Source organism: Phaenicophaeus curvirostris, chromosome 12, assembly GCF_032191515.1.
Source record: "Phaenicophaeus curvirostris isolate KB17595 chromosome 12, BPBGC_Pcur_1.0, whole genome shotgun sequence".
Lineage (NCBI taxonomy): Eukaryota > Metazoa > Chordata > Aves > Cuculiformes > Cuculidae > Phaenicophaeus > Phaenicophaeus curvirostris.
The window spans coordinates 7,796,386-7,820,178 of record NC_091403.1 but is presented as its reverse complement, the minus strand read 5'-3'; the positions used below and the strand labels follow the sequence as shown (position 1 = coordinate 7,820,178).

General features: G+C 39.0%; 1 protein-coding gene and 2 long non-coding RNA genes across 4 annotated transcripts in view; 1 reads left to right on the top strand and 2 right to left on the bottom strand.

The window, feature by feature from the left end:
* Positions 1-394: 394 nt before the first annotated feature.
* Positions 395-4,171, bottom strand: LOC138725530 (uncharacterized). The gene is made up of 2 exons (XR_011338258.1): positions 3,912-4,171; positions 395-489 (listed from the first exon to the last, which is right to left on the bottom strand). It is a non-coding gene; the product is annotated as an uncharacterized lncRNA (long non-coding RNA).
* Positions 2,083-23,793, top strand: part of IL16 (interleukin 16) — a 45,254-nt gene continuing 23,543 nt past the window's right edge. For both annotated transcript variants that reach the window (XM_069866527.1, XM_069866526.1), the window contains exons 1-3: positions 2,083-2,099; positions 11,488-11,541; positions 15,572-15,983. In XM_069866527.1, the coding sequence (XP_069722628.1) occupies positions 11,492-11,541; positions 15,572-15,983 (462 nt within the window). In that variant the 5' untranslated portion in view covers positions 2,083-2,099; positions 11,488-11,491. The remainder of the gene's footprint in view (positions 2,100-11,487; positions 11,542-15,571; positions 15,984-23,793) is intronic.
* Positions 14,495-20,123, bottom strand: LOC138725529 (uncharacterized). Its single transcript, XR_011338257.1, has 3 exons — positions 19,980-20,123; positions 15,892-15,949; positions 14,495-14,577 (listed from the first exon to the last, which is right to left on the bottom strand). It is a non-coding gene; the product is annotated as an uncharacterized lncRNA (long non-coding RNA).

Below are 23,793 nucleotides of genomic sequence, written 5' to 3'. Positions count from 1 at the left end.
TCAGTTAAGGCAGGAGGTTTCTCTCCTAATTACTTGACATGTCAGGTTGAAAGCTGCCCTGTGGATTATGGACAATGATACACACTAAACCTCTGTGGTTCCTAGGGTAGAGTCCTTGCTATAAATAGATGTCAGATTTGTAAATTTAACAGTGTTTAGTCTGAGGGGAAGTGAGAAAAACGAGAAAATCATTGGCTCAGCAGTGGGAGGGCGTGCAGTGTTATTTTCTGCTGGGGATTTTTATTTTTATTGCTAAACTCTTGAGAGACTAGAGATGGCACAAGGTCCTTTTGCTGCTATAGGCTTTAAAACCAGGAGGGGAAAATATGAACTGATGCAATTTTACGTGTTTAGCGTTTTCTATAACAGTGAAGGCAGGCAGAAAATTGAACTGTTTCCTTTGTGAATTTTATTTTGTTTGTCTGGAAGTTTGCTCTGTTCCAGCAGAACTGGCAGTAGTCTTGTCCGTAGCAGGGGCAGGACATTTTCCTGTATAAGAAAAATAAGGGGAGGAAAACAACAAAAAAATAAAGTTGTGCTGTGAAATGGCAATATTACCTCTCTAACAGGATGCACATAGAATAGTAGCATGCACATAGGTCTGAGAGCCAGGACGAAATCAGCACTAATCTAGACAAGCTGATTCCAGCTGTGGTCCTGAAACAAGCTGTTAGGGCTAGAATTTTATAAAGGCTAATAGCCATTTGGAAAGGATGATGAACTAAGGCAAAATAACACTGTCCCATCAGAGCTGTGCTACAGGTAGTCATGGCTGGGATGCAGGCAGGAGAACAAGGGTTGCCCACTGTAATCCCCCTTTTCTGACGGTGACTGGATCCACAGCAGTTATCAGAAATCAGTGTAGTACATCCTATGGAACAGTGACTTATCAAATAGCCCTGTTCTCTCCAGTATAGTACAGAAAAAGGAGCAGAGGAAATATCTTTACTTCAGACCTGTTTTCCACTTCTTACTACGGCACTCGCTCATGATTTCTCTTGTGCTTTGTCCACTGTGGCTATAGCATTTAATTAACTGATATTTATAAGCACCCAGAAGGTGGAAAGCCTACATATTAACTATTTAGGGCGAGTAATTACCTCACAGAAAGACATAAATAAACATTGACCGATAATGTAATTCCAGAAAGCAAAGCGCGAGCAGAGTCCTATAAACCCTCACAAAAATACCTCCTCCCTCCTCCTGCCCCCACTCACTTCCCCAAAACAATGAATCCCTCTCAAGTGGTCTGATATGAATAACATTTGCACCTCCTTTACTATCATCCTATTTTCACATAGCAAAAGGATCCTAGTATCTGTTTGTTTTAGCTTGATTCCTGCTATCCTTACACAAAACTCTTCCCTCTACTACACAGACTTTATTCACCAAAGCCCTTGCAGACCTTATGAAAGGCGTTTTCACTCACTTGGGTTAAATGAGCACTGTGTGTTTTCTTTCTTCTATTTTTTTTTTTTTTCTGGTGGGGGAGCGGGGGTGGTAAAAAGTAATAAATGAATCATTTCAACTTTGGGCAAGAAGTTTAGGTGTTGTATTTGTACCATGCGACTACATAAACACAGAACGAGCCAGTTAACCAATGAACTGCGGGAATGAGAAGCAATGAGATGATCTAAAATGTTTTAACACATTTTCCATATATTAGCCCTCGGACTAGTTTTGTTTTGCTTTCTTACAACAGACACAAGTCAGTAAAAGTCCAAAAGGAAAGTCTGAGGTTTTACATTTCTGTTTGTGGTACAGGAAAAGGGTTACGATCTCAGTGGTTGATTCAGTGAAATAACATCTCTTTTATACACATCTGCCTAGCAAGTAGGGCGGTAGTTGGAAATACCCAATCTAAAGCATTAAAGACTTGCTGGCAAGTAGCAAGGCATTTTCAGCAGAGGAAAAGTTGTTCTACTGAGTAGTCACTTTGAATGCTTAGGAGTTACAGTCGAATATCCAAACACTCTGGAGTCACACTGCATTTACTATTTTGTCAAGTATTTAACGCACTGGGAATTGACTCTGCTGCATGTTTCATATCCAAGAAGCCACGCTCGTAGTGGACTTAAATAAGAAGATACTTGGCAATGGTAAGTGATATTTTTATAGCAAATTATTTAAGCATCATACAGTCAGCTGTTTTTACATGTTGGTATGTATAAATTTTCAACTGTTTAAACTTGGGAATTTAAAAGAGAAGAGCAAACAGATAAGAGGTAAACTAAGTTATGTTTTTAATCTGTCTATTCACTGTCATTGCTGTTTTGTTTTTTTTAAATAATATGAGAAATCGGAAGTAAATTCTTGTTCATTTATCAGCATTATGACTCAAACCAGAGGCGCTCTCCATGGAATTACCTTAGTTTAGGACACTTTCAGTTTGCTGTATAATATTTCTCCTATTACTCCTGACATATATAAGAGACAGCAGAGTGAATCAGAGACTTTTGTGAGTTTGTAACTTTCTTCAGTTTTGAAGGCCTCTCTAAAACTGCAATATTATCAGAGGCAACAAAGAAACAAAATCACATATCTAGTCATTCATTACTCGAAAGAATTTTAAAACTACAAAACCTCTCTCACTGGCAACTAATATTTATGAATAAGAGAAATTAATTAAATTCAAAACCAGATGAAGGGGAGAGGATATGGGATTTTTTTTCTTTTTAGCTTTTTCTAAGTCCATCTTTCCCAGAATTGTTCCTAACCTTTTTGATAATTTCAACTCTTCTGTGTAACTGTAGGTTATATTCTTTAAATATTTTATTTTTCTTTAAAGAAGCAATGTAGAAAAATGCATGTCTCCGTGAGAACTGTATAAAGGTTGTATCTGAACCTCTGAAAACACATACACATATCTGAAACATTTTAAAAATAAACATTAATATGATTATCTAGTACAGTTTCAAAGCACAGTTCCCAGCAAGACATCCAAATACACTATTTACTTGAATCTCTGTATGAACCAGCCTATACAGGAAATCAGTAAATTGCTCCAGAGTCTCAGCCTCAAAGGGGATACGTATTTGTTTAGTCATATACTATAAATAACATCTGTAGACTTGAAACCTTGCCAGCATTATTAATGTAGTGTTCACTTAATAGCACCCTTTATTATAAGCCTCATTAGTAACTGATTCATACGGCATAAGCCTACAGAAAAAACACGCAGGCACACACTTACTGATGATATATTATCCATACTGCCCCTGTAACCTCATTTGCTGTGGAGCCTGGTACGCTCTGAGCTGAGCGCACACCTCCTGGCAAGCAGCCCCTTGGGAGACACAGTGCAGCGGCTGCTGGAGCTCGTCCTGTTGCTCCTCTGCAGGGGGATTATTGCTGTCAGGGCAGAGGTGGGGACCAACACTGCCCTCTTCCCTCACTGTGCCAGGCTGTGGCTGTGAAGAGGTGACGTAAAGTTGTGGGGCTTTCAAATTACTTCAATTTATGCCGAAGATCTGATGTAACAGATGATGGCCTCTTCATCACTTTTACAGCTCTTTGCTAGTCGAGAGCATCAGTGATGTGATCTGCTGCTTTCATTTGCCCAGTGCTGTTATAATATTTATGCTGTCTGTATTACAGTATGTGTCAGACTGTACACTGTAAAATAACTTGTGTGCTTGTGGAATAAACTTTGTATGCAATAGATTCTGCCTAATACATGATGAGTTGATGAAGGGTATCATTACTGGACACCAACAACTCCTTATTGTTTTCTAGCAGTAGTTGTTGTGCCTTTTGTTCTTTGTCCCATTGAAAAAACCCCAATTTAATTATCTTATAGTTCTTTTCATCAGAGGAATCCCCACCCCACACATCCAAGAAAGAAGGTGGCAGCCACAACTAATTCTTATTGATGAGGACAAGGGTTCAGAAATGAGGGAAAGTAAACCTACCTGAGGTCAAAACAGCAGGTCACCATCAGAGATGGAAGGAGGTCTCCATCCTCAACGCAGTGTTCTGTCAAAAAATGAGCTGAGGCAGATAGTTACTGTTTTACAGTGAGTGGTTTGTATTAGGTGTGTTTGGGGATGTTCAGTTATAGGTAAATTATGCCTTTGTCCCAAAATAATGCTGAGCCTAAACTGGTATTGTCAAGGTCTTAACATTTTTTCTCTAACCATTTTATGCATTTAGGTTCATTTGTTTTAGTCAGAAATAGCAAAAGAAAAAAAAAATCAACTCGAAGACTCTTATTCTTGTTTATACCTCCCAAAGGTCTGGGTATTCTTACCCCCGAATGTTTATTTAAGTCAAGGCTTTTAAGATTCACTCCATGAATTAACAGACAAAATTTAGAATCAGTTTAAAAGATGTTGATGAAAAAGGAAAGAATCGGAATGGAAATCCTGGTTTATGTTGGTGATTGCACCGTTGTCTTGGTACGTGATTTTAGACAATTACTTGGGACTTGAAGTCTAGAAGAGGCTTTTCTTTTGGGAAATCCAAACTGACACAAAGAATATAGTATTAATTTTTCCATAGAGAGAGATGATTAGCTATTCTCTGGATCAAAAATGAGCATACAGGAGAAAAGGACACTGGAAAATTTGCCCTCCCTGAGCTCATCTCTCTCTGCTCCAGCATTAGTGTGATTCAGTTGCCCTCAGGACCAAACCTACTGTAAGACCTGGCATTCTGTGAGCCTCAACATACTGGTTTACACATTCGCGGTCGTACATGCTTTTTGTGGGTATCCAGATGACCTTTCCAGATAGTCCATTCACAAGACCCCCATGCAGTCAGGAGGCAGACAATCTGTCACATAATCCAACCATACAGCTGCTCTTGTCCCCTCCATCAGCTGCAAAATAAATATAATACCTGTGAATCTGAGTTATATCCATTTCTTATGGATTAAGTTGCTCTTTCCACTCCTGAATGCTACGGAGCTTTATTACTTACTATCTGGTAACCCTGAACCGCAGATGCAGTAGACCTAGCAGTTATTTTTCCAGTGTTTAAACTGAGGTCACCACAAAACCCCCAGAGCAATATGTTAGGTCATATAATAAAGTTCTGTGACATCTCCCACCACATTGTCCCCCTTACTGTCTTCACAAAACGTTGTGGGGAAGCGATCAAGGGCCTTTACTGTGCTCTACTAGTAGCAGTCAACCTCTTCTGGACAAATACACAAATGAAAGTAAATGAGTACCATGAGACAGCAATATTTGAAAGAAATGGTAACTAACCAGCGTAACAATATAACTGAGGATTTAGCAAGTTTTCAAGACTGGTGGAATTTTGTCTTTACATTCAGATTTGGTGCTAATTTTAAAATATTTGCTTTACCTGGAACAGAAATTATTGCCATAAGTGCAGGAATTACAGGTTAAATTTTTCTCTTTGACAGGTCAACCAGACTAGCTAATTAGAACAACCTTCTGGGTTTAAGACCTGTGATTCTGCAGGAAAAAAAAATTCCAAGATCAGGAATTCTCAGCTGAGACCTCAGTCTCTGGCTCCAAGCTATGTAACATTCTATACTGCTCTGAAGGTGTAGGCTGATTTCAAAACATGAAAGAAAAGTCACCTCCTATAGACACTACATCCTAGACTGTTTAGGATGCTACAGCTGACTCCAGCACCATATATCGCACCTATGAGCAGGGTGTCATCCAATTCCATGAAACATTGTGTTTTGTGTCTTATGAAGGACAATTTATGGGGCAAATTAAACCTCTTTACCCATGAGAAACCTGTAAAATAATCTAGTTTCATCTTTATGTAAACAACAGTGCTAGTGAGTAATGTATATGGTGTATGCTATGACCAAAGTTAGCATTTAAAGCTACAGTACTGCAGAAGCGAAGGGCAACAGAGCTGTCGTTGGAGCTTTATACTGTTATCTTCAACACCCCAAGTAAAATCCATGCACCCAGCTTCGTTCTGATTGTCACAGCCTTAGAGATAAAGTCAAGCAGCAGAAATATGAAGAGTCCTCAAGACTTGTTTAGTGTAGAATTAAGCAGCAGCCTGTATTAAGTAGCTTTGCCTCTGCCAGGCACCAGGAATGACAAATACTCAGAAGCAGATACTCCTAAAGCCCTGCAGTTAAAACAACAAATGTACTTATAAATCTGGTAAATTAATCTTATTCAGGTGTATATAGCCAAGAGAAGAATTGCACAATTCCTCATCAATCACTGACAACGTTAATAAAAAAAAAAAATTAAAAAACCACCAAACAAGTCAAAAAATTCCACAAAATCCCTCTCTCAAAAGAAGCAAAAACCAAAAGACCAAAACCCAAACCAACAAACTCTGCAACCAAGACAGTTTTACACATGCTGTTTGTGAAATGCTAAGGAATAACAAGCCCTTGACTTCAGTGAGACAGGTCAGGCTGCTGTAGAAAGTGGTGCCTGTGCCAGAGTGTATAACGTGGCGCATGTTCTGCCACTGGTATTCAGATGGACTAAATATATTAATCCTTTCAGTATTTCCATTCATTCATATCTGTCTGTTCAAGGACTAAAGGAGAAGGTAGTGGTAATGAATATGATGGAATCCAACACAACTCACAATAAAACATAAAACCAGACAGGTCTAAATGCACCCTTCATACTGAACTCAGGAAAATACAGAGAAAATTTTAATTTGATTTTTGTATGTTGAGTAAGCTAGGGTTTTTTTACCCTTTACCTTTTTTTTCCTGATAAATCTTAATTTGGGCAATTGATAATTCTCCTTTTATTCAACCTAAAGGGCCCTTTATGTCAGTTCAGGGGAACATAAATCGAAAGAAATGCAAAGTCAGAAGAAAAAGGAACACTGTGTGATCGGAAACATGGAAGAGGTGAAGTCATATAACAAAAATATTTGTTTTAAATTAGAATGACACCATACAGGGGAGCTCACAACGTTTTTACTACTCTGATCTGGAAGTAAGTTATAAACTGCATATTGGTTAATGGCTTTAAAAAATTGATGAAACTTTTCTTCAATACCAGATATTTAGCAACTTCATAGCTGACACAAATATTCTGCAATGTTTTTCTAAGCATAGTCACTTACTCATAATCTATATGCCCAGTACAAAACCATTAATATAACAAGAAAACTCCACAACACTTTGTTACAAAGGTGCCGTTCTTGCTGTGCCTCATATACCACATCGTGACTATGGTTGATGATCTTTACACTGATAATGCTGTAATTTTTCAGTCACGCACTCTTCATAAAATACTTACGTAGATTCCAAGAGCTGGGAAGACAATGCCTGCAAACTTTTAACTCACAAGAAGGCAATTCAATCGGAAAACAGTCTAGAAGGCTGTGGAGCTGGATACCATTAGGAGGCAGTCAGGTAATAAAGTTCACAAAAGGAAGTGGATTTTTAGAAAAAAGATCTGAAGAAAAAGGAGGAGACCTGAACATATGAAAGCAGCATGAAGCTGAGAGAAAAGAAAGAGAGAAGAAGAAAAGATAAAAGTATGAAGAAGGTTGAGGATGACATCAGTACAGAGATCAATGAGGAAAGGATTCTACAGAGACTTGAAGGTCAGGACTTTTTTTCATAGTACAAGAACTGAATACATCTTAGAGCCAGTGAATTTTAACAATTAGAAGGAAGTACAGTTTTATGTAACACATGAAACTCATTGCCTCTGGATACTCTTGAAATCAAAAGCTTAATGTGAACCAGAAATGGATAAATCCCAGTTATATTATACGGGATTCATTTAATCTATAGAAGAAAAAATAATTCCTTGTGCTTCCCGGCAAAAGTTAGGTAGTAAATGATGAAAGGAATTAGAAAGAGTTTTACCTATTCTGACATAATGCAATACTTATCCATGATGGGGCAGCTGTAGCTTCTGCTAAAACAAGACTATCCAATCACAATGTAAAAAGCTTCAACAATTTTGGAATACATACAAACCCTCAATGCCAGCCTGCTCTTACCAATAAGATATTCAAGCAAGCAAACTCTCTCTCGAGCCTTTTTTTTCCCCAAGGTAATCCTTTTGAAGAATCTCTATTAGCCATTGCTGGAGAAGGACAGTGGTTTAACTGTGTTTATAGGATGTCTCAATGTGCCATGTTGCTATGTTTTGCTGGATGGAAGGCAGAGTGAAAGTTGCGAAACCCAAGGCAGAGATGACTAATCCAGCCCTGGCTTAGCAGCAAGAAGAGGATGGATTGTCCTGTACAACATAACTGTTTTCTGGAATATGGTAAAACGTGAAAATTGTGTCTGTAAGGCAAAAGTAATTAATCATTTGAATGAGCAATGTAAGGACAGGACAAGAACTACAACACTCCAAAGTATTGGCTTTCTTTCCTATTGACACAAGCAGCATTTGGAGTTGGGTGGAGATCAGGACTGGGGCTAAGTTCCATCATTACTTAGATTTGCTTTGCTCAGTACTAATCTTCTGCATAAATTTATATGTTCCTTTTTGGAAAAGGTTATCACCAGTAGCAACAGGCAAAATATTTACTACTGAATAGTCTGCATACTTGTCCTCTAGAATCCAAACCTTTGGATAATGAAAATAGTTTGGGAAAAACAGGGATCAGCTCCTGTATCTGCAATAGTTCCAGACACATAGTGGATTTAGTCAGGCAAAAGAGAAGAACTGCCATAAAAAATAATTTCAATGGCTCCTCTATTTCTTTACCCTTACTTTGAATAGACACTAACTCCACATGCCAGAAAAGTTCCTCTCTTTATGGTAACAAGGGCCCTTTCCCAGGGCAGAAGAATGGTTCTACCTGTGAATGACACTGTTTGACATATATTCTGAAGCAAAGTTGCTGTTCCTTCTACATGCTCTTTTCTTTAACTGCAGATAGTATTTTCATCAACTCTCCTTGGTGGGTGAAATCTCTGTCCTATGAAAGTCAAAGGCAAACCAGCTAAATTCAATGTGTTCATGATTTTTGCTATCTTGTTCCACACATTACTTACGCTTTACATCTCAAATATTTCCTTTTATTTGTCTGAACTCTCTTTGTTTTATTGCGTTCTTCTTTACCTGTCCCTCACATGAGAAGGCAGTAAAGAAACCCAGCTGATTTACCTTACAGTACCTATTATCTTATAAAAATATAAGCAGCTCTTTTCTGCAAAGGAGAGTCCACATAATTTCCATCTTTTAATAAAAAATTCCAGCCTCTGATCAGTGTTCATTGCCCTGGTACAATACCTGTGAGCTAAGTAATGAAGATTGACCACAGTATCCCATATCAAAGCACACCCTTAGTGCAACACGGCAGGCACTGAAGAGGTTCTATCTCTCTCTCACTCTCCCTTTCTCCTTTTCCTTACAGCTTTTAAAAATATCCTTTTCTGTTCACTACTGGGCACCGGACAATTACTGTACAGAGAAAATGGAAAAAACTGCAAAAGGTTAGGCTGAAACAGCATGAAAAAAGCCAGCCCCTCCTTGTGATATTTATGTTTCTGCTGCTGGCCCTGGCAGAAGTCCAGACTATGAATGAACAAAACTCCCAGTGGTTTAGGCACTACAGGATTCAGCCCATAGTCAGGAAATGCAATAGCATGTGACAATGGGAAGAAATAAGAGAAGCTTTCCAATGCTTTTATGCTTCCAGCTCAATAAGCTTGTATCAAAACTCTTGGGCTGTTGAGATTTTGTGTGAATGAGTTCTCTATTGCTAAACAAAAACATGTGTGTGTTGCAGTGTAAGACAGTTAAATGGTAAACAGTATGTGGCTTTGCTTCCTCACTGATATTTAATTTTTACAGTACTAGCACTATAAAAGTCCATTTTCTGTGTAAGGCCACTGTTTGTTCTATTCAAATACAGTCAGGAACCATTTCCCAAAACACAAAATCAGCTCCCTGTTTCTCCTCCTTTCCAGGAAAGCTACTTGACAACTGTCGTCCACTACTCCGTGTCCAATCATAGTTCTACAAAATTAGGATTTAAGAGAGTTGCATAATGTTCCATGTTTATTGTCATCTATTGATCCAGGTTAAAACCATTTCCTTTACTACAGGTTCCTTTAGGGAGCTAGTATCCTAAAAACTTAATTGTTAGGAAAAGAATGTCTTTTTTTTTTTCTTTTTGTTAACAGTGATGATATGAATTAGCCACAGCTGTGTTATCAGGAACAGAGTGTTTTGGGGCTCCTGTAGACTCTGTACAGAGCAGAGATTTCATCTTTATTTCTTCTCCCAGTATGTGTGTCATTCTCTTGGGGCAGATGCTTGTCTTCCCAGTCCATGCTTTATCTAGAAGTCACAGGATGACTAAACACGAGACCATATCATTGCAAAATTTTAAACCTATTTTAGAATTTCTCTCTCTTTTGCAAGTTTAGTGACAGACCAATAAAACCAGGACCTTCAACCACAGAACACAGGAGGCAGCAGGTGCCTAAACACTCTTGTTGATCCTTTCCGTGCCCAGACAGGGCCTGGTGTAAAATTCTGGGTTTTGTTTACATTTTCCTGAAAAGTATAGGATTTGTATTTTGTAAGAACGTTCCGAAGAGGCCTCACTATTGCAATAAACTAGCATTAACCGTTCCAGAATCAATTCTTTCTACCCTGTTTTTCAATTTGCAAACTCTCTCTGTATCTTATCACACAAATTCATTGAAAGAAAGAAAGTTTCTGGAGCAGGATTGTTATTTGTTTGAGCAGACTGAGGATTGACAGGTGGGAACTGACACATTGATCTGTGTGACTGATGTAAAACAGCTAAATGAGCCCAGGGACGTGGCAGAAAGGTGGGTACCTGCTCCTGGAGTTGATGCAACTCAAGAAGTGTTTCGTGGGGGGGTGTTGCCACAATAGCAGAACAGACAGTGAACGGTTTACTCTGCAGCAAATGAAAAGTGTAATTGAGGCAATTTGGAATCCATGGCATCATTCTCTTTTCCTGGATGCTTTCTGAAAGAGACAACAATTTTCTGAGTCCTCGATCATGTTGGATCATGAAGTTGCAGTCTAGCCCATAAAGAGGAGAGTATTTATGAACTGGTAGGTTAAAGGGACCCTGGTGCATGATACAATGGGTCGACATTCAAAAGCGGCTCCTATTCTGTTCTGCTCCTGGAGCAGGAGTGGCCTATGAAATTCTTATTGGCTTAATGCTTAAAATATCTGCTAAAAATTACAAAAAACATGCTTGCCTTCTCAGCCTCCAGCAGGAAACCCTACACTTGATTCTGGCTGCCCCTCCTTACCTCCTCCCAAGCAGGTTTAGCATGCCTGAAACCCATCAATCCTAGGATCAGAGCACCCCGGTTAAAAATAAATGACACAAACTCCTTAGATGGTCTGGCCACCTCTGGGTAGCGGGGAGCCTGCTGGAAACAGTTTTGCCAATACTGCATCCTATTGCTTTTGTTTATCTATCCTTGCTGACATTTTCTTCAATTAGGAAACAATAGCTCCGTTCCAATGTACTGAGCAGAATTACTGAAAGCGAGTCACGTGACACCATGGGAGTGTGTTTTCAATTATTTACTCTGTCTTTTTTTGCCAGGCCTATGAAGAGGAACAGCCTTCTGCAGGAGTCAGGTTTGTCTGCCTTGCTATTGTAAGTTCCTCCTTTTGAATATTTATTTTACTGTTAGGGATTTCTTAATTTTTTAACAGTAAACTTGACTCTCCAGGAGTTTCTTACTCTTCATTAGAAAACTTCCAGATCTCTAGCTCTTCCCGCTCCCTGGAAATCCTAGACATCTGCAGTAGTTCAGTGTTAATAGTGCTCCTCAGTAATGAATCTGGCAAAGATCACAAGATCTATATTAAAATGGGGTGCAAGATATCACGCTGTTAGCACTTCATAATGTAAAACTCATCATGCTCTGGCTAGTAAAGAAAAGCTCTGTCTTTCCTACTGTCTGCTTAACAGCAGAGCATTCACATTCAGTCTGGGAGCTACACCAAATTATTTGCATCTTGTAAATGCTCAGTTTAATATCCAACCAAAATTTGAACCAAATGGGCACAGCTCAAATTGTGTATTTTGTTTGCAGAAGACAGACTGAGCTAGGGGTTTTTAGATTTAAAGCTGGAAAAATAAAGCTTGGGAAAAAAAGAAAGAAACAGAGAAGGAACATTTGGTTTGCATTACAAACCACAGACAGCTTCCATCAGGCATTCTGGAGGTATAAGAATTTCAAGAGAAAATGACAAGCAGTGAGCGCACGGGAGGAGATGAATGGCTTGGAGAATCGACTTTGAAATAATTGTCCATGACACCAATAATACCTTGAATTAAATTTGGTGGAAGATAGCAATGAATCATAAAGCTTCTCTGGCACTTGCGATATTGTTTTCTGTGTAAAATAACATTTCTGGATATTTTTATTGGAAAGCTTATAGACTATGTTTTTGGTACCTTCTATATATCTGTCACCTATGCAACCCTGAATCAGCAGCTCTGGAAAGGATATTGCCTTAGTTAAGGCTTGGGCTGTGATCTAATACTTAGAGCAAGAGCAAACATTTAACCAAAGCCTGCAGGTCTACTGGGTTTATTTTCACTGCAGCTACTGGCTTGCTTTGAGATACTAGGTAAGTAATTCGGGGTTAAACTTGGTCTCTGAGCTGAAGGAGGCTGGTGGGGTGAGGGAAGAGGAAATAGCTAATTCTGTAGGGCAAAAGAGATGTTCTTGCTGTACAAGGTAAAGTTCCTTGGGGGCATTGCAGGAGGGTGGGATGGCAAAATACACTTAATGTTTCCTCCACTGTTTCAGCAGGTGCTTCTGTGTGTTCCCTGCATCCCAGATACTTAGCACAATCAGAGAGGCAACTCATGGAGCATTTAGTACTGATGGCACCACTCTCTCTTAATCTTAGCAGCTTCAGGCAGGGCAAGAAAGGGCTCCTGCATCTCCCCATCCTTTATTCTAGCATGCCAGTCTCCAGAGAGCTGCATTTTGACCATTAAGCTATTAAGTCCTCTGCTTACCTATGCACTTAATAGCTCTTTTTAAAAATTCTTTTTATTTGGGGAAGTAGCAGTGCAGTAAGTGCTTGTACAACATTAAAGTTCTTGAATGAAAAGTGCTATTACTTCTATTTTCCCCCCATAGACAGGATTGTTTAGGTCTGAATGTGGAACTCAGGCTCATTTCTGACAGTATTACTGCTAGCAACAATCTCTGTTGTTGACTTTGAGGAGATGTACATTCCAACACACCTGCAGCAAGTTGGCTCATTTGCTTCTTACCTGGGAGATAAGTGGAGGTCCTTGGAAAAATTCCACTCATCCTAGCCATCCTCTTGCTGTTTCCAATTCCACGTTCTGGTCTAATGGGCCAGACTGCATTTTTATCTACCTTTAAACGTAGAGAAAAAGCACCATCAAGCTTTACAAGATTAATTTCCTAATACGGTAGGAATGCTAACAGGGATTTCCCAACTCAAAAAATTGCAGTTAGGTACACACATATTATAGCAGACTAAAGATTTAGGCTTACCAAAAGACTAAAATCTTTCTGTTTAAAAACAAACCAACCAACCTTCGAAATCTTGGAAATCTATGTTTTAGTAGGAATAATTGTCAGCCAGCTTTTAACTAATGTAATCAGCAAAAAGCATACCAAAGATTGCAAACTTGTGATGCTGATTTACACCACCACCAACTACTCATTTCACTTCTCGAAACTGTTGGTCTAATGTAATACCTAGCACTTTTTGTCTTTTTACTTCAAAATAAATTACTGCATAGTGGTTCTGAAAAGTAGCTTCACTCAATAGTGCAGGAAGGGAGATTAACTGTAGACAAATAAGATCCCATGTCAACCGCAAAGCCTACATGTAAAGCTGAGCTCCATCTTATATCCTACCTTTCCCCACCCCCTCTAGACTCTGTGTCCTTGTACATAGGCTTAGATGTATTGCAGCAAAGCAATATTAGGATTGGTATGATAGAAAATAAGCTACAATTAAAGACTGTAGGAGCATTACCTATAAAAAATGCCAGGAAGGACCACACAAATAACATCTTTCTCTCTGAGAAACGTAGGGGCCTCTTTATGTCTCCTAAAAAAGCTATAAGAAAACCTTTTCTTTTACAAATCCAAACAAATTCAGATTCACGGAGGACACTGCATTTCTCCAGTGATGCCATATAGGTCCTTTAGATAGGTACTCAGTGGCATAGTGTTTTTCACCTGTTTTTGGTTTTCCTGGTTATTTTTATAAGAGGGGAAAAAAAATCCTGTAGATTTATTACTAGGCTGGCTTGTATTTATTATATGAATCTGGCTTGGTCAGAATGTGCAGGCCTGTGTTTATTGTTGTGGCTGTAAGGATCATTTAGAAGATTTGTCCTTTTATTTCTGTATCACCAGTGACATTTCAGATACAAAGTGTGTACATTCTTACCTAATTCTGCATAGAAGGAGGAGAAAAAACCCAACAACCCAAACACACACAACAACCTAGTTTAGAGCACAATGAATACGTTTTTCCTCCAAAAGATGTACTTGAATAGTACTTTTCAAATTACATTGATTTTTCAGTTTTGTTTATAATACCTATAGAATATTTGATTTATGCAAGTCCTTTTGTTTCAATAGGTATTTTCTCCAGAATGGCAGCATACAGTATCAATTAAACACTGTGAAAAAACATTAGAAATGTTTGTATAATAAATGTGATAATAAAAATAAAATAAGAAAGTCAAAGTAATTAATTTATTCTTCCTCTTATTGTATTTTCAGCATTGACACATACCCATCAAAACATTTATGTAAAACATTTTCTGAGAGAAAAAGAAATAGTTTAACAACGCTCCCCTTTGTTATCTTAACATGCTCATTACTTTACTCATTTTATAAAAGCTCCAAATTTTGTCACATTCTGACTGCGTAGCACTTCTTCCATTTTCTCTTAATTTTGTATGCTGAATCATATGCTGAAACAAACCTTTTCGTTAATGGGACACTTTTCGATTGATGTATTGGAGCTGTATTCCTTTATAGAGTTGAATTCCTAATCAGATATTCACATCTTAAGTGCTTCACTGGATGTCTCTGTTGCTGTTAAATGCATGATCTTAAGTGAGTTCTGCAAAGGTAGGAGTTTTGTAGCAGCTTGACATTCCTTAGTCTCTTATGGCTAAAATCTACTTTTGCTAAACCACTTACAAATTAGATGTGCCGGGCGGAGAACTTAACCTTGACAATTTGATTAATCTTTTTTGAATTACAGAGGTTTCATGAATCAAACTTCAGAAGGAGCTTCCTCTTTCCAAATAATGTTAGGAGCATAGAATAATGCTTTTAAAGTATCTTTCTTTTCAGCTTGGGATTTCAACATGCAAATTCAGCAGAAGCCCGAAGCGAGCATCACAATGGAAGCATCAAAAACATTTATTAAAAGCACTCCATTGTGCTTGGGGAGCATGGGAAGAGAATGAGAAGGTGAAGGAGAATTTAGTAGAGCACTGCTAGAAACAGAATTAGCAAGTCATGAGATATCACGTGGCTGTTAGCAGACTGAAAGGCTCTGTTGATTCGATTTATTCATCAGGGCTTTTCAGTAGTGTAGGTTATTAAGTGGGAGAAAGTGGGGTATGTTACAACTTACTTTTTATATTTCCTTTCCTGGAGGATGATTAGCACCAGAGAAGCAGAGAAAGTTACTGAAATTATCATGCCACATAAATGGGAAAATGATAGGAAGAAGAGCAGCATCACCAGCTCTCTGAAGATGGATCGAAAGAGCAATGCTGGGAACAGGAAGTCAAGAAAATTTCGCTCCATTTCAAGATCGCTTATCCTTTGCAATGCCAAAAACAGTGACGATGGGTCAAGTCCTGATGAGAAATACCCTGATCCTTTTGAGATCTCTACCAGTTGGGGTCAAGAGGACTTTGACTGCTGCCCTAGAACACAAATGCCGTGCACATCAGAGACAGAAGACAGCCCACCTGATCCTCCACGTGTGATCACCAGCATGGTTCAGTCCAAAGCTGCAGCAAATGAGAACTGCAACAACATGAGAAGAAAGTTATTTACCAAGGTAGGCAATTCGGTGAAGCATATTGTAATATTTTCCATTGAAGTAGTTCCTAAAATGATTAACTCTCATTTCCTAGGAAAGCACGATTCTATTGGGCTTTTTCAGGGCCTATGATCTTGTTCCTGTTCTGTATAAATAGCATGAAAATGTATTATCTTCCCTGCTTTGCTGTTGCACTCTGCTGACTGACGTTCTCCTGAAATCAGTGACTGCCAGGCCACTCACACAGCTGCTGCTTTTTACCTGCCATACAGTATTCAGCTCAAAATATAAAACAGACCCTAGAGTAAAGTGCATTTGTAAAGTTTGATACCATGAGATCTCACAAGCTATGCAAGTATGAGTTATGTCAATACTATGAAAGACACAAGAGATTTAGCAGGTAGATGTTCTTTCTCTCTGGTTCAGGAAGGAGCTACTTGTAACCTACCAGAGATGTCACTATTTCCTAGAGGTGTAAAAAATCTTAACAAGCCTCATATTACAACATAATTCTTTAATCAAGAACTATGCTAACCCTAACAATCTGAAAAGTTTTTCAGTCTGATGCCTTTAGAACGTTCCCTTTCAGTGACATATCTTAATTTTTCTACTTCCTCTCCACTTGTTGGTGTGATGTGCAAAAGGGACCTCACTGCAAGTATGACATGTCTTTTAATACAGTCTGTGTCCTCCTGGCAGGTCTATTATCACACACCTTTTTCCTATGTATATAGTGGCTTATGTGAAAGAACTGATTCTTTCAACTAAAATATTTCTTTCTCATATATTCTATTCTATTTTACATACCTCCAATAGGAACTGGCTAAAATTAGACCTCTGTGTCTAAACACACAGTAGCACAGTGGTATTGAAAATCAGAATCTCTCCTTAATCCCTGAGTTTTTTGCTGATGATCACAGCATGCAGCCCAGCATTGCAGACTGCAGCAGGACAGAGTTCTGCATGTGAGGTTTTTCAGCCTCTGACAAAGTCCCAGTATGAAGACAAAACCAAGCCAACTTTCTGTTACATTCTGACAGAAAACAAACAGGTGACACTGCTCCAAGCCCCAGAATACACTCAGTCACCTGCAAAACTGTATCACCTCCTTCCTTTTGGAAACAGTCCATATGCACTCTGCTGATTTCCTTCTATGAGTGAAGAAGGAGCTGGCCTCTGTGGACTCCCTTCTCTTCTCTTTTAACAAAGCTGAAGCACTTTCTTAGGTGTTTGTCAGCTGCCACAGTCTACTTGCTTGCATACCTCCAAAATATGCAGAGTTCCAATAACTTGTAATCCATACCCATATGAAATTACTCTATCCTACCACAGACTGTAATTTTAGATCATTTGCTCTTATAGCTGGCCAGCAGCTCTAATGGGGATCCAGGTAACAGAGTAAGTCTCATAACGCATGCTATTGCACAGATAAAATATAACTGCTGAGGGTATGAATCCACTCTTAAGCTGGAGTGTTAGTGTCACTGAACAGGGTGAGTCAGGAGCCTGGATGGATGGCAACATAAATCAGCCAGCAACCCAGTCACTCACAGCACCGTTTGGGTTGCTTAGTGCCATTGTAGCCAATGGGTGTGTTAAATTCCCTCTCCGGAGCCCTCACAGCAACAATAAACCTCTTCAGGTGATACTTACTAATCTTCCATACCTTTCAGAGTCATGGATCAGTGAGTGATTCTAAAAAGTCTTATCTCAGCATGCTAAGGGGATGAACTTCGGTAACAGCTACACTGACCTTACCCTTTACTACTGCTGCTGAGGCTTTGTCCTGTATTATGAAAGCAGTGATCTCTTACCTTCCCTATGATAGAAACGTGCCAGAAGAATCCTCCTGTATCACATGTCTTAGCTTAAGCTTTCAAGCCTCTCTCTTTAAGGAAGGAATCAACAAGCATTTTTAAAGTCCCAGCCTTACACTCACACTCTCCACCTCCATGTGGCAATTCAGAAATTCATGATGTGTGCCTCAGAGGTGAAGGATCCTTGTCTTTCTTCAAGAAAATTGATTCCATTCTTTCTGTGCTGTTGCTGAGGATATTCCACTATTCATCTGCTTTCCAGCACCTGCAGCCCTAAGAATGACTCTGAATGTGCTAATAGCACCCACAGAACTGAACAACTTAATTTTTGCTGCCATGTTGGAATAATGTTTAAAAGTACTGCATGATTTAATGCTCCCTGCACATTTCTTCTCCAGAGCTAAGGGGGAACTTGGAACATCAGTATTACAAATACTAGTTCCGCTCTTCTGTTCAAATATTTAAATATCTTTCTAAGCCATACTCTGCCAATTGCATGGTATTCACTATTGCATAAATTATGAGCAGATCAGTGTTTCAGGATTTCTGCACAAGTATTAAAGGCATATTTTCCTGATCCCGTAATCTTTAGGATCCCAAATAGTCCTATGCCTCGCTACTAATAGTCTGAGAAACTACTTACAACAAGGAAATGAGAGGTAAAAGGAGGATTTTTGAAGAGAGGGCATCTGTGCATCGTAACATCAATTAATTTCACTTCGGTCTTCAATAGAAAATGGTGCTATAGCTATTGAGGGAAGCACTGCAGCATTAGAACAACCTATCTTAGACTCTGGAGGTTCCCCACAGAAACACTTTGTCCTTCTTGCATTACCTGTAGAGAAGGCTTTGAGCTGGAATTCAGATCTTATTATACAACAGAGAATTTCCGAAGGCTGAAATTCTGATGATATCAGGTTTTGTTCATTCTTCTTTTCAACTAGTATGCATAGATTTTGGTGTCAATAGTATCACACTGACTGGGGTGGGACTGCAAATTGATCTGACACCTGACTCATAGCACAGTGCTAGCACGTGTGTGTGAAGGGATCACAACCTTGTATCCTGGATAAATTTGGCTCTGTAAGGAGTATTGCAAAGACTGGCCCCAAATGCAAAAAACGGGTAATGAACAAAACTCACATATGCCCGTAAGCGTTTTTGTTTTAACCAAAGCATCCACAGTCTGCATTTACACCATTAGTACACCACAAGGACAAATTATGGACAGTATTTAACTCTGATGACAGGGGTTTCAGTTCATTACGGAATCTTCTCAGCAACTTCTTTCCTACAGCATGTGGCATGGTGGCATAATCAACATGGAAAAGACAGATAGCTTTAGCTGCAGGGATTGACTTTCATCTATAAAGAAGTTATAACAAGTGGAGGGAAGTAAGGTTGGGACGAGACTTAAATCAACAGCTATTCAATAGTTCATTACATTAAAGACAAAAACCTCTCTCAGTGCTATGTCCATGTGAACTATGCAGTTACCTCAGACATTTGGATGACCAGATGGTCATTCACATCCTGCCAAGACATAATCTCTCTGTGTCACATAGGGCCCTGCGTAACAGTCCTTAGCGGTTACGTCCTCCTTTGACCTCAGCTTTCCCTGCTGCCACGCGTATCTGGCTTTGCTGCTTGAGTCCTATTTCTAGTAATTTTTTTTTTTGTCACAGAAAAACTGCTGCCATGACATACAGAGAATAAAACAAAACAGAAGATAATCTGAGAAAAGGGAAATGGAGAGGGAAGAGAGTGTGTGGAATTGCAAAGACAGGAAAAGAGGAAACAGTTGAGCGTGGAATACTTTAAAGAAAGGGAAGTGAGGGGAGAAGAAAGCAGCAGTAAGGATCAGTGAAGGTCTCACATCTGCAGCAAAGTGTATCACCTAACTACTCCTCACGTCCTACTAAATGCCACCTTCTTCTTTTCTTCTCTGTGTCCTCAGCATATTTTGTACCTTGCAGCAGCAGCTGCATTTATTTACATGTTTCTCTGCAGAAGACAAGTAGAGATGCTCCCACTAAGGACTGTCACTTCATAAACTTCCCAGCCATCTCTCTACTTCTGCCTGGTTGATTATGCAGGAAGGAAGCAGAAGCAAATAATAACTCACCACACATATACAAGCAAAAAGCTGTATCAAAATCTTATGGTACATAACAAGTCCTAATTTGTAAGACAGTACTTGGGAAAGAATGTTTCAGTCTGATTCATTAATCTCTACACCTTCTTCAAAGTAACTCCTTTCATTATGTAGTCTAAATAGCAAAGATTTTATTTTTCTTCTCTAATATATGCCAGCAACAATGAGAGCAGATGAACAGTCTTTTAATTCTGTGTTCCAATATTGGCTCCCGTTGACAATTGTGTCTACAGCCCCCAGGATTACCTGATTGGTATCTGTTTCACCAGCTCCCAGGTCACTTAGCTTCCAAGATGAGGTGCACTTAGTCTGGTACGGACAGAGCTGGAAAATGGGCTTGTCAATGTATAAACAAGCAGATTTTCTTTATAGTTGGCTTCTCACAAAATCAGCAATTTTCAGGTAGCCTGAAAGGAAAAGAGGAGAACAAAAACCAAACAAAACAAAAAAACCACCCCAGTGTCTCACAAGGTGTGCACTGACACAGCAAACACCGTGGAAGATGGCTTTGCCTGCTCATGTCATTACAGAGGCTGAAACTGTGCCTGTTCTAGGGAGAATGGGTAGAACTAGATAATATCAGCTCCTGTTCTTCAGAGAACAGAAGTTTCTGCTGGGTTTGAGAACTGCTTCAAGAAGCGTTCCCTTACCTCTTCCCCACACCACCAACACCCTGGGAAGCACTGAAAGCTGCCAGGCAGAGGGGCTGTTAGCAGAGTTTAAGTGCCATCTAGAATAAACTATAACAGGGAAGAGCTGACTCATTATGCAGACATTGGATCCAAGCTGATCTGACTGCATGGCTCCACTCAGTTCCAGAAAATTCTCTGTCCTTGCTTCCTTTAGTCCCTGACTCTTCGCTTGAAGGAGAAAAAAAGCAAAATGACATTTTTCTCCCTCAGTCATCACCAGAACATATTTTTATTAACTCAATTTTAAGCAAACACCAGTTAGCTAGTCCTTTGGTACCAGGTCAAGTGTTATGGCAACAGACTGCAATGTCTCAAACATGAGCCTGTGGGCAGGATGGAAAAACAAAGCCAGGAAAGGAGAGTGCATTTATGTAGACATTTATGTGTTCTCCTCCCTTTTCCTACTTGTTTTCTTTTTCTGTCTTCCTGGCCTTCTTGCTTTTGTGACATCGGGGCCATGCTATCCCCAGAGCAAGTTGGGAAAGAGGCTGTTATATTAAGACAGTGCCTGCTGCAAAAGGTTGGCCAGGGCAAAGGCTCCCAGAAAAACATCCCAAAGGCCAGATGATGGGTGGAAAGGTCTGTCTGTAACATCTGATGTGCTGAATTGTCTATCTAGGGCAAAACTGAACCCCATACTCCCTTCTTGCATCATCCAAAGGTTTTCTAGCTTCTGCCATTTTATTAACTGCGAAGGGAATTTGCTGCTGGGAAAATGAATTACATCTACTATAAATATTTTGAAAAGACCAAGACATTGGCTGGAGTACGTCAGAATCAGTGGAGTCAGGTCAGACACTCTGGCCCTTTGAAGAAAATCCCCAAAGACTGTATTCTCTTAATCCTCCACTTGGAAACCCCAGCCATTTCACAGTCAGAAGGGATAAAAAGCTAAATATTTAAATTTATTGTTGTACTGTTAGATATTTTTTTTTTTTGCCTTTTTTTAAAACAACAGTCAATCAGCTCATTGTCATAGGCATGGCTGAGTCAAAGACCTTACTTGAACCAGCCTTGTATAACACTTTATTTCAGACAATCTAACTACTGTGTCTTATGTTAAGAGTGCACAAAAGTTTTTCAGTTTTCCACAGATGCCATGGTTACCCTTATTACTAAACAACATCTGGAATTTGATGTTTTGAGACAGGACTCTGGGCTAGAAATGTCTAATGAGAGCATGAAGGAAAAAGAGACCTTTTAAATGGCAGATAGAAAAACATCTCCAGAAGCTTTGCATTTTGCACGACAAAGAGGGAGGAGGAGGAGGAGAGAGTTGGCCTGGAAGAGTAAATTGCTTCTCCAGAACTAAACACATGAAAAATTAATCTACTGTCACCTGTGACAAGAATGCATTCAGGAAGCCTCTTGAACTCCACCTTTGATTTTTATCTTTCAGCCAAGCATATTCAGTTTAAAGACAAATTTTGCTTATAGTGCACTCCCACAGACTTTCTTATCTTTATTTTCACAGTGATGAGTGGCTAATGCAGATACAATTTTCCCCAGTCTTGAACTGCTCAGTGGCAAAGCTCCTTATAATCAGAGATATTTTATTCACTGGTATCAAATGTATGTTTAAATATATGTTTTAATAATTAGTAGGTAAGGTTGACCTTGAATCCACCTGCCTACACACCAAACCTGCCATCTTTATTTTAGCAAGTTTTCAGCATTCACTATAAATCACCTTTCAAAGTGAGAAGAACACTTTAAAAAAAGAGGAGGATGCAAAATAAATACTGTCTGCTCTTGGAACAATTGGCAGTATTTCTATGCATAAAATAATAAGTGAGATGGGAAATAAAAGATATTATAGAACAAAACCCAAAGCAAAATGACTGCTGGCACATGAATTGCTCAAATGTTTATTTTCCTAAAGAACAGCTTTTATTAATTTTCTGTCATGTTGCAATAACTTGGATGTGAATATAGTGATCTATATCCAGGACCTAAAAAAGTGCAGATGCTGACAACACGTGGATATTTGCCACATGTCTCTACAGTCCAATAAAACCTTTTTTAAAATGTAATTCACATAAATGAGTTGCAGAAATGATTGACACACAGAGCTTGTTTGAAATGTAGCCCAACTTGGTAAGATGACTACAGTTTTAAACAAAAATTGTTCCCAAGATTTTTCTGCACTGTATAATGGGTTTAACCTCTACTTGCCTTCTGACTAAGTGCATGCAACTTATTCTTCTTGGAAAGAATATTTGTATCAGTTTTTATTTGGTGTCATTTCACATGCATGTCCCAATACAACCCAGAATTTCCAGCCTGGCATATGTCCCATTGTACAAAATACAGTGTCTTTCCCAAAGTACTTATATGGTGCTGCAAAGAAAAACCCCAGAGCCAAACCCTATGTGTTCTGTGATGTCCTGTGAAAATGATGAGAGCCAAATGATTTTTTGAAAATTAATTATGACGATTTTTAAAATCACCATGAACACAGCAGCTGTACACTGTGAAGAAGTTACAGGAAGAAAATCTGCATGACTGTGCTCTTAACAGTAATGAGTTGGGGATAGTCTGAAGAGGGGAACTATTATGTTATTATCAAGAATGAAATAGCTATGTTGTTGTCTGTGTGTCCCTAGCCAATATCCGGGAGAGGATATATGGATATTTCAAAGGAACAGTACACAAGAGAAAGGAGTCCTAAGAAGAAATGTAGGCAAGTTCAAACTTGAATTCTGACTACAAAAAAAAAAGGGAAACACCTTCTTTTTAAACACTGACTCTATAATACAATTATTCTTTCACAACAGCCCCAATCCATAACCAGCTGGCATCTCAAAATACTTATACAGATGGAGAATAATTTCTTATCTTTAATATCTATTACAATTCTCATGTTTTGGAACAACTGCACTACTCTACTGAAAACCATGTGACTGTAATGGATGCTTCCTGTGTGGAGAATCTAGCCTGTAGTTCCTTACTGATACCTAAACCAAAGGAACAATGCAAACACGCACAAAAGGTAGCTCACATTTGTTGCTACTCAAGATCTGAAATTTTAAGACATCAGAATCCCAATCTTTTCTATATTACCGTGTCAAAGACTTCAAAGCACTTTCATAAGGTAAAAAAACCCACAATGTAGTCCTGATTTCAAGTATATATTTTCTGAGATATTTACCTTGGATGGAAAG